Source organism: Macrotis lagotis, chromosome 6 (genome assembly GCF_037893015.1).
Source record: "Macrotis lagotis isolate mMagLag1 chromosome 6, bilby.v1.9.chrom.fasta, whole genome shotgun sequence".
Lineage (NCBI taxonomy): Eukaryota > Metazoa > Chordata > Mammalia > Peramelemorphia > Peramelidae > Macrotis > Macrotis lagotis.
Window position 1 is genome coordinate 78,846,478 of NC_133663.1, and position 12,005 is coordinate 78,858,482.

The window sequence follows — 12,005 nt, forward strand, 5'->3', positions numbered from 1 at the left end:
AAAGAGAAATGAAATGCCTTAGTTATTGAGCTCTTGCTCAGCCCAGGTCAAATATAGGACTCTTCTCTAAAGGTACTATGTCCTATTTAGTCCCATAGACCTTTGTAAAATACAGTAGAGGTCTTTTGTGTGGCATTAAAGGGGAAAACAGATTTTTTGGGGCTCTTCTTAGAAAATTAGGCTCAAATTTGAGATGGAGGAATAGTCAAGAATATGTGTGAAGACATTAGTAATAACATTGTGATAAACTATGATGATAAACTATGATGGATGAAGTTTCAGCAGTTCAGTCACAAAGGACAATTCTGAGAGACTTGTTATGGAAAATGTCATCAATGTCCAAAGAAGGAACTCTGGAGTTTAAATGCAGAGCAAAGCATACTTTGTTCACTTTTCAAACTTCGTTTTATGATTTTTCTTTCTTACTCATGGTTGGTTTTGTTACACTTAGTTCTAATTCCTTTCACAACAGGACTAATATAGAAATATGTTAAACTTAATTGTGCTTGTACAATTTTTACCAGACTGTTCACTGCTATGGGGCAGAGAAAGGGAAGGGAAGGTGTTAGGAAAATGTGTGACTCATTAACTTGCAAATGAATGAATGTTGAAGACTACCTTTGCATAGAAGTGGAAAAATAAAATCAATTTAAAAAACAGAATGTATATGAAGAAATATTCCTATCCTATACATAGTAGACACATAATAAATATTTGTGATATTGAATCTAATTAAATAGAAATAGCAAATTGGAAAGACCCTTAGGTTTGTAGTCAGGGGATCCAAATTCTTCCAGTGCTATCATCATTAATTAAGCTAGGTACTCTGAAATTCTACTACTTGTAAAATAAGATTAATGGTCAAATTGAATCCTGGAGCCATAGCTGGATTTGAAGACAGCATTTAGGTTTGACTTTTGTTTTATAAAGCCTATTCCTTGTATAAGCTAGGGGAAGATACTTAATGTCTCTTAGTCAGTTTCTTCCAATGAGAGTGCTGGATTAAAATACTTAAGTAAATAATTCTAAAATACTCCAGCTTGAAATCTATCATTCTTTGATTCTTTTATTTTTAACTGTCTCCTCAGATTATTTTAAGTTTAAAACAAGGTAATGAGCATGACATTATTTTGTAAATTGTAAAACCCTATAGAAGTATAAGTTATTATCATTTGATTCATCTCTGCCTTTTTTTGCCCTTTTTTCTACCTTTGAGAAGAGAAAAATGTAAGGTTTCAAGCCCTCCAAACTAATTTCATATTGCTCCCTCTCACTCACTTTAGCCAAACTGGCCTAATTGATCTTCCTTCATTGATTATTGTTCATCTCCTGTCTGTAATGCTGACTTCCTCCTAAGGCCCATCTCAAGAATCACCCTCTATAAAAAGTGTTTCCTGATTCCCAGGAATCATCAACTCCAATTGGGAATGCTCCTTCTCCTTTCTCATATCCAAATTGCTTTATTTTTTATTTTTTATTTTTTGCAAGGCAAATAGGGTTAAGTGGTTTGCCCAAGGCCACACAGCTAGGCAATTATTAAGTGTCTGAGGCCATATTTGAACTCAGGGACTCCTGAGGGCTGGTGCTCTATCCACTGTGCCACCTAGCTGCCCTTCCAAATTACTTTATATTTATTTCTTATATTTTCCATATTTACTTAGGCATAACCAAGAGAGAACAGGCCTGTTCAGCCTCTCCTGCCCCCCCCACCACCATATTCCCTCTTAGGACATAGAAGGTTAGCTGTAAGAATTTGTTAAATTACCCAGAATTGGGGTGGAGCCAAGATGGAGACAAGAACGGATCATGTCTTAGGCACTCTCTCATAAAACTCATAAGCTAAGGTTGGACCTCTACTGAGTTGGACTTATCATAAAGAATATGATCCACCCGCAACAGAGTTGTTGGTGTTGGAACAAAATCTCAAGCACATTTTTTATTATTATTATTATTTGGGGGGGGCGCGGGACAAATAGGGCTGGGTGGCCTGCCTGGGGCCGCATAGCAATGTGATCGTTGGGTGTCTGAGGCCAGATTTGGCCCCAAGTGCTCCTGGCTCAAGGGTCAATGCTCTGTCCACCACCCAGCCACCCCTACTATTATTACAATTATATTTTATTTTGGGTCTTTTTTTCTTTTTTTGGTTTTTTGCAGGACAGTGGGGTTTGGGTGGCTTGCATGTCACATGGCTGGGTGATTGTTGGGTGTACAGGGCGGATGTGGGCTTGGGTGCTCATGGCTCCAGGGCTGGTGCTCAGTCCATTGTGCCACCTGGCCATACCTATAATTATTACTGTTATTTTTTTCATTTTAATTTTTTGTCTCTCCCCTTTACTTTATCGCTCTTAAACAAGAATATTTTATTAATGTATAAAAAACATTATTTGTACAAAATGAGAGTAAATATTAAATAAAAAATAAAAGATCAAAAAAAATTAAAAGAAAGATAGGAAGGAGCGAGAGTGTGAAAGGGCAAATGACTACAGAAGAGTTTGTGTTTGATGTTAGAGGCAATAAAAAGATTATAGTATGGAAAATAAATGAATGAATGAATGAATGAATGAATTACCCAGAATTGACCTTTGGCAAATTGCTATATAATGAGGTAAGTCCTATGGTGTGACTTTGCCTCAGGCTCCTTTCTGTGATATTTCATTCTATGCTGGTTTCTAACTGTTCAAAGGATAATTGTCTTTGGTTTGAAAGCTGAGGGTGCCGCCTGTCATTTTTTAGTCTTAACAAAGCAAAAAATTGAGAAACACTGCTCTCAACAGCACTTGGATCTTTTCTTTTTCCATTCCATTCTGTAAAATGAAGTCTATAGTTTAGCTGACCTCTACAGAAGTGGGAGCAGACATCTAATAATGCCTTTGTCTTATTCTGAATGAAATAGTTTCTTGTCAGCACACAGACTTGGAATACCATAGGACAGGAATAAAGACTGAACCTGGGGGCAGCTGGGTGGCATAGTGGATAGAGCACTGGCCCTGAAGTCAGGAAGATCTGAGTTCAAATTCAGCCTCAGACATTTAATAATTACCTAGCTGTGGGACCTTGAGCAAGTCACTGAACCTCACTGCCTTGAAAAAAATAAAAATAAATAAATAAATAAGTAAAGACTGGACCTGTGATTTCATTGATATACACCTACCAATGCAAATTGATCCCTGAGTTGCAATTTAGAGAATTGCCTTACTGATTGGGAGGCTTCTTTGACTTTTCCAGGATCACACAGCTACTCTATGTCAGAGTTGAAACTTGAACTCAGATCTTATTGGCTTAACATTACACTGTATTGTCTCTCAGGAACACTATGAAATATTTTGATGTTATGTGTTTTTATACAGGTCTTCATTACTAATGGGTGGTTGTGTGATGTAGTGATCGTTGTTGCTGTTACGAATCGTGAAGCTCGATCTCCTGCCCATGGGATTAGCCTTTTCCTAGTGGAAAATGGTATGAAAGGATTCATCAAGGGACGAAAGCTTCATAAAATGGGACTGAAAGCTCAGGTAAGCCATAGTGGCAAGCAATAGTTGGTTAATAACAATGTTTGTTTAGTATTAAACATTCTAGGTAGGGCAGTAAGCAAAGTGTTGGACTTAGAATCAGAAAGGCCTGAGTTCAAGTCCAATTTCAGATGCATACTAGCTGTGTGGCCTTAGACAAGTCACAAGCACTCTTTGCCTCAGTTTCCTTATCTATTAAATGAGATTAATAATAGCACCTTCCTCCCAGGTTTGTTGTGAAGATCAAATGAGAAAAGTTTTGTAAACTTAGCATAGACCTAGTACATTGTAGGAACAATTTAAATGCTATTGTTATTTATAATTAGCTTGCAATACATCTCATGTATCACTTATAATCTCTACTTCTGTCATTCCTAGCCAAATGATTTTTTTCCCTCTCACATATCAAGGAATTAGTAAACAAGTAAAAATTTTAGTTTTTTTCCAAGACTTCTTGGAAATTTCTTTTCACATGAAAGCATATGGAAAGCTACTATCTCCATCCATTTAAAAAGACTATGGTCATATAATATAATTGTTTTTTTCTTGGTTTATGTCCTTTTTTAAGAAGGATTTTATTTATTTTGAGTTTTACAATTTTCCCCCCCATTCTTGCTTCCCTACCCCCACCTCCCACAGAAGACATTCTGTTAGTCTTTACATTGGTTCCATGTTATACAATGATCTCAGTTGAATGTGATGACAGAGAAATCATATCCTTAATGAAGAAACATAAAGTATGAGATAGTAAAATTACATAATAATATAACTCTTTTTTCTAATTTGACAGTAATAATTTTTGGTCTTTATTCAAAGTCCATACTTCTTTCTCTGGATACAGATGATATTCTCCATTGCAGAAAGCCCAAAATTGTCCCTGGTTGTTGCACTGAAGGGATAAGCAAATCCATCAAGGTTGATCATCACCCCCATGTTGCTGTTAGGGTGTACAAGGTTTTTCTGGTTCTGCTTATCTTGCTCAGCATCAGTTCATGCAAATCTCTCCAGGCTTCCCTGAATTCCCATCTCTCCTGGTTTCTGATAGAACAATAGTGTTCCATCACATACATATACCACAGTTTGTTAAGCCATTCCCCAATTGAAGGACAGTCACTTAATTTCCCATTTTTTGCCACCACAAACAGGACTGATATAAATATTTTTGTATGAGTGATGTTTTTACCCTTTTTCATAATCTTTTCAGGGTATAGACCCAGTCGTGGTATTGCTGGGTCAAAGAGTATGCACATTTTTGTTGCCTTTTGGGCATAATCCCAAATTGCTCTCCAGAAAGGTTGGATGAGTCCACAGCTCCACCAACAATGTATTAGTGCCCCAGATTTCCCACATCCCTTCCAACATTGATCATTGTCCATTCTGGTCATATTGGCCAGTCTGAGAGGTGTGAGGTGGTATCTCAAAGATGCTTTAATTTTCATTTCTCTAATAAGTAATGATTTGGAGTAATTTTTCATATGGCTATGGATTGTTTTAATTTCCTCAACTGTAAATTGCCTTTGCATATCCTTTGACCATTTGTCAATTGGGGAATGGCTTGTTTTGGCTTATGTCCTTTTTAAACAGGATACAGCAGAGCTATTTTTTGAAGATGTCCGTTTGCCAGCAAGTGCCCTACTTGGAGAAGAAAACAAAGGCTTCTATTACCTCATGGCAGAACTCCCACAAGTAAGGTCAATTTGCATTCATTCCTGTATCATATACAGAATTTATACATTCCTAACCTGTGTAATACTAATGTGAAATAAAGCAGGGTTAATTGGAAATTTAGCAGAAGCTAAAGATATGTTTTCATTGCTTTTGACACCTGGACATTCACGTTCTAAGTTATAAAGATATTTTAAGGAATATTTGGGCAACTAAGATTGAAATGTCAAATGTATGAGAAGATGGAGGGAGAGTCAAGATGGCAATGTGAGTGTCAGTATTTTTGCCTAACTCTCCAAACAGGTCTACTCCCTAACTATCCGGGAACAGCACCCAAATGAATTCTGATTGCAAAAGCTCAGAAAAAGTAAAGTTTCCAGTTCAGTGAATATGGCAGAATAAGCACATTCCAGCACCCAGTGATGAAAAGACAACCAAGATAAAACATCAGGGCAAGAAGCACTAGGACAGAAAGAGGATCTAGACACCTCTGAATTAGCACCAGGATCAGGAACAGGTGCCATCTGACATTACCCAGAGACCAGAGCAGAGAAGAGAAGCCATGACCATGCACAGGGCCCTAGCTGAATAATAAGCAGAAAATAAATTCCAGATTATAATATAACACAATACAACATAACCTGCAGTGGAAAAAGTAGGGTAAAAGACAATATTTCAAAATTTGTGAGATGCAGCCAAATTAATTCTTAAAGGAAAATTTGTATTTCTAAATGCATACATCAATAAAAGAGCAAAAGAACAGATCAATGAATTACATATGCAACTAAAAAAACTAGAAAAAATCACATTTTAAAAAATTTAAGCAACAAAATGGAAATTCTGAAAAATCAAAGGAGGAGAGATTAATAAAATTGAAAGTAACAGAAAAGGAGAGGATATATTAAAGGGAGAGGCAGAGAAAGATAAGTAGAATAGGATGGAGAGAAATACATATACAGTCATAACTGTAAATGTGAATAGGATGGACTCATAAAATGGGAGAGGCAATCAGAATGGGTTAGAAATCAGAATCCAGTGGTATATATTTTACAAGAAACATACTTGAAACAGAAGCTACACATTGAAAGGATTTTTACAAGGAATCATAACTATGTTCCGGGTCCCTCTCTTTTGTTTACAGGAAAGGTTACTGATTTCTGAATTGGCCATTTCTGCATGTGAATTTATGTTTGAAGAAACTAGGAATTATGTCAAACAGAGAAAAGCTTTTGGGAAAACAATTGCACATATACAGGTAAGCTTTGGTCAAGTAATTTTGAACGTCATACTCTGTGTTTCTTATTATTGTTGGATATTTCATCAGGCCAACAAACTTCTTTCTGATGTACAATAGTTTAGTTCTAGTCAGTATTTCAAGTAAGCTTGGAGGACAAGACCTTAAAAATAGAAGCTCTTGTCAGAAAACAAGACATACCTAATATCAGAGAAGTATGGTTTCTATATCTCTATTTCTAACCAACCTCATTTTCTTGGATTTAACTTTGCATTGTCTTTCAGATGGCCATTACCTTCTTCAGGCATGAAGCCCAGTAATTATCACCATTTATGCATTGATTGCCAATGGTCTATCGAAATCATGTGAATGATGTAGTTTTTGAAGGAATTAGAAGTATCAGATAAATTAACCTTTATTTCTCCTAAATTTATTTATTATGTTTATAAAGAAATAAATATGAATGCCCTTTATCTCGTAAATACATTTAATTATTTATAAGTGTTTTCGGTGCAGACAAAAGATACTTTTGCTATATATAATATATATGTGGCACTTACTGATCATAATTTCTCATCAATAATTTGAAGAGAATGATGAGGATTCAAAAATCTAAGAGGTGGAACCAGCTAATCCAATTTCTACCTAAAGAAGAATTACAACAGTGTGCTTAATAAATTCCTTCTTCTTCTTCTGCTCTTTTTCCATATGATATCATGTGGATCCTTCTTACCACCCTACAGTGTTAATTTGTTTTCCAGCCATGAGTAGAGTATTGCTGAATCCAGGAAGCCACCAAGAAATCAGGGCTTACTGGGGCATCTATGTCCTGCCATCAAAGTTGGAGAGTGTGTTTTCTTTATCTTTGTGGATCTTGAGCTAGGATGAACATAGTAAGCATTCAGTAAGTGTCAGGATGATTAAAAGAACTTTATTAGTCATTAATGCTCTTAAAAATCTTCCATTAACTTCCCCATGTTTTTTTCATTTAGGCTGTCTTCCAGATCAATAGCACTGATTAAGCCATTTTTTCCACAGGTTACTCTGCTATTATTTTTTTAAGTGAATTAGTCTTCTTTTCAGAGGTTGGGAAATGTGAGTGTGTAAAAAAAATTGCATATACTGTCAGTAGCAGTCAGTTTTGCTAAATTGCTTTTTTTTCCTCTTTTTTTTTTATTCTACAAGGGATGACCAGTTGGGAAGGGAGTAGATTCAGAAATCAATCTATATAAAAAGTACCGATTGAAATGTTGAACTAGTTTTAAAAATTAAAAAGTGAGTTAAGCAACTTATGCCCTGTGGTAATGGGTAATCTAATATTTTAATGAGATGGACATGACATTTCATACTCAAATGCTTTGCTTAATGTTTAATAGTAAGGAAAATGTTTACTTCTTTGGCTTCTAGATTGCTTCAAAGATTTTTGGTTGGATTCTGTGTTCTCATTTGTACTCTCTAACACAGTACTGCGAAACTAAGGAAAAGAGAGGGACTGAAGGAGGATCTATTCTAAAGTGTTAAACACTAGGAAAAGGCCTTGAAAATGAGGTAGGAGAGCACACACATATGTGTGATATATGTATATACATGTAAGTATGTATTTACATATATATGTATAATATGATCCTTGAGGATATATTTTGTGTGCTCACTCCTTATTGTGTCTAGGTGAGCATTCTCAATAGGCTACAGCCTATTGCATACCAGTGCTGAACCTATGAATATCTATGTTCTTTAAGCCACCTGTTGTTTTGTTCCTAAGCAGGTTGTGATTTTTATTTCATGAACATATAACTACAGAGTATCATTATAAAAATAATGGTTTCTAAAAGCATCTCTCAGGGTTCTGCCCTGCACCCTCTTCTATTCTTTCTCAATGATGAGGCTGAATTTGAACTGAGATAATTTTTCTAGCCTCTGTGCCACACAGCTGCCCATCGTGTGCCCAGATAATTGCAAAAGCCTGCTGGGTGGGTCTCTCTGCCAAAAGTCTTTCAAAGTGATCTTCCTAAAGAGCTGGTCTGATAATGTTGCCCTTCCTTTATCCCCACTTAATAAAGTCCATTGAATCCCTATTACCCCTGGAATCAAATACAGAATCCTTTTATGAGTATTCTCAAACTTTTTGTTATTCCTGTACCTTGTATATTGCCCTTCCCAACCCCTCCTATCCCATCTTTCAAGTTTGGGCATTTTCACTGACTGTTTTCCTTCCCTGCAATGATCTCCTCCTCATCATCTCTGTTTCCTGTTTTTGACTTCCTTGACTTCCTTCAAGTTGCAGCTAGAATCCTTCTTCTAATGCTTTCTTTCTATTGACAATTTCCAGTTTACCCTTTATATGGCTTGTCTACATGCCATTTGTCCTATTAGATAATAAGCTCCTACAGATAGGGACTGTCTTTTATGTTTCTTTGTATTTTCAGGGTTTAATACAGGGAATGAAAGGCTGAGTGTGTATTTTGAGGAAGAGAATTCAAAGATTAAACCTATAAAGATTATTTTGGCAACTATGAGAAGGATGGATTAAAGTAGAAGTTTATGTAGGAGCAGGGAGATTAATGGAGGGCTATTGCAGGAGTTGAGGACATAGCAAATGATTAAATGACAGTGAGGAAGAAGAAATAGCTAAATATTAATAAATGTTTGACAGATTGATAAAGATAGGCTTTTGGATTAGGGTAGTGCCTGTCCTAGGTCAATATTATTTTAAGATGAGTATATATAGTAGAAGGAGTCATATTAAAAGAGTGATTCTAGGAGTTTCTCTCTGGAGAATGTAGCAGTAGGCCTTGAATTTGAAGGATTTAAGATATGCAAAGAATAAGGAGGCATAGATAAAAGGGCTGTTGTCTTGTCTTTAAATTTCAGAAAAACTGAGTAGTCATGTTACAGTTCTTTCCCTCCCAGGAGCCTATTCTGCATTCTGCAGATAAATAACATATCCCTCCCTGTTCCTGCCCCTTTCTGAGACTAATGGCAAATTATTAAGGCTAATAACACATAATTAAGTCTCCATTCTTTTCTTGAAAAAGACAAGCTGCCCTTCCCAGCTTCCAGGGGCAACTGCAAATAACAGATAATTACCCAAACTGCTCTTCATTTCCTGCTTTATATACTCACAAAAATTACTGGTAATCAAAGCCCATTATAACAAAGTATGTTGTAATGAAATGAACCCTAATTTTAAAGCCAGGATCTGAGTTCAAATTTTTTTCTGATACTCACTAGCTGTATGAACTTAATTTCCCTAGACCCCAATTTCCTCCTTTATAAAATGAAGAATTTGAACCCCTCCCAAGTTTGGTTCCTCCCAAATTTATAGCTGTGGTTCTAGCATCCTGAGGTTCAGGGAGACTTACCTGTGGACTAACCTGTGTTTTTTTCCTGCCCCAGCTAGAAATAACAGTCAAGTATCTTTATCAAACCTGGACACTAAGTTATGGGAAATATGCCTTTTTTGTTTTGTGCTATTTTTTTTAATACAGCAGGAGCCACAAATGGTCAAGATAACATTAGGGAACAACTAATGGTTTAACTTGTCCAGGAAGGAGGGAGTAGGAAGATTAGTCATATAAATAAAATGTGAAAGGTAAATTAAAGCCTGTTTGTTATGTAGGGTCTCACATAAGAGACTGAGTTTGAAGTTTAAGAAGGAGAATCCAAAAGTCAGACCTATAAAGATAATTTTGGCAACTGTGTAAGGGATGGATTAAAGCAGGAAGAAGTGAGAGGGAGGGAGATTATTATGGAAGTCAAGGATTTGGCAAATGATTGAAAGAGGACTTAAAGGGAGAAGGAATCTAAGATAGTTTGTGAATTTTTATCCTGGGGTGATTCTATATTCAGAAACAGGGAAATTAGAAGAAGGTATAGGTTTGTGAAGAAAGATAATAATTGAATGCTGAGTTATGAATTTTTGACAGCTAAGTAGAGATGTCCAATAGAAACATGAAAATTCAGTATTGGAATCATGGGAGAGGTTGTGGCTCTGTATTTGGGATTCTTCTATATGGAGGTGATAATTGAAGTCATGGGAAGAGATAAGACTTCTAAGAGTGCATAGAACCCAAAGAGATTGCCAAGGTCAGAATCTTTGGAAATACACTTTGAGGTAAGTTGAGAAAAAAGAAATGGCAATGAAGAATAAGCAGCCAGGAACAGAGCCTGAGAAAGGCATTAAAATCATAGAGTAGTAACACAGAAGTGAAAGGAAGAAAGTATCAAGGAGGAAAGTGTCAAATGGGACAGAATAGTCCAGAAGGATGAGGATGGAGTAAAAATTCATTTTATTAGTAACTGTTAAGTCATTGGTGATCTGACAGATCTTGTTATTAGTAGAATACTGCTCAGAATCAGAGAATTGGAGGATACCTCAGCAATCCAATCATTATCTAAACAATAATTTACAGCAAATGATCATCATATATTTTCTACTTAAAGATTTCCATTGATGTGAAACTTCCTTACCTGAAAAGGTATGAAGGCCAGAAGTGCTAGATCTGGGTTCAGATCCTTTATCTACTATTTACTACCTGGGTGGTCTTAGAAAAAGTTGATTAGTCTGGGCCTCATGATCCTCAGCCCTAAAACATGGAGTATGCATTGTTGACCTCTGAGGTCTATTTTGGTTCTCAATCTTTATTCCTACACAATATATACTCCTAGCAACTCCTAGCTATGAAAATTGCTCTTTCCTGTGTTCCTTTGCCTCCTTCAGTTCCACTTAGGACAAATATAGAATTCTCTGGGTCTGAACTCCTGAGAAGTTGCCTGCTTCTTTTCTCTCTTACTGTTCCACACTAGAAAGCATTAAACCCTCAAAAAATGTGCAATCCTGCTGGTTAGCAAACAAAGCATGTAGAAGGCATGTAGTAGGTCCCACTTTCTAACAGTATGGTGACTATTTGATTGTCCAATGGACAAAAGGGGGAAAGAACCCCTGGATGGTGGACTCAAGGAGGGAGGAGCTGGAGCAAGCTTGAACTGGCTCCTGAGAGCTTCAATTTTTAGTTCAAATATTTACACCTCAGCTATCAGAGCGCAAAAAAAAATCAGGGCTTGATTTACAGTTTTGTTCATTTGACTAAATTTAAGATAGTGATGAAGAAAATATTAATTGATTTAGATTGAATTTAAAGGGTATTGTGCTTATATTCTTTTAAAGTGCTGGTTGACCAGAACAACTTTGGACTCTGGAGTAGACTCCTTGCTCTCCACCCCTTTGGTCCTGGGGCAAGTCAATTCCCTATCTGGGCCTCTCTTTCCTTCTAAATAAAAGGAGACTTTTAGGCTTAGGGGTTCTTAACCTTTTTCATTATATGAATCTCTTTAGCAGTCTGGTGAAACCTCAGAATAATATTTTTAAAACCTTTTATAGTTGAAGAAATGATAAATTTCAGTTAAAGGTTAGTGAAAATAATATGTATTTTTCCAACCAATTTCACAGATTCCTTGACATCTATCCTTGAGCCTCTTGGCAATTCTAGGACTTTCAAGTTAAGAACTTCTGGACTATAAAATCCCTAAGGGTCTTTCTAATTCTGAATTATATGCTTCTATAAGCCTTTGACCTTAGAAGAGAAATTTGGTACTTC

The 12,005-nt window shown here is 36.2% G+C and overlaps 1 protein-coding gene across 1 annotated transcript in view; it reads left to right on the plus strand.

Annotated features, from left to right (window-relative positions):
- ACADL (acyl-CoA dehydrogenase long chain) overlaps positions 1-12,005 on the plus strand; it is a 41,611-nt gene that overhangs the window by 14,531 nt on the left and 15,075 nt on the right. Inside the window, 3 exon segments of the mRNA XM_074191463.1 lie at positions 3,348-3,512; positions 5,094-5,195; positions 6,316-6,429. Of these exon segments, the coding sequence (XP_074047564.1) occupies positions 3,348-3,512; positions 5,094-5,195; positions 6,316-6,429 (381 nt within the window).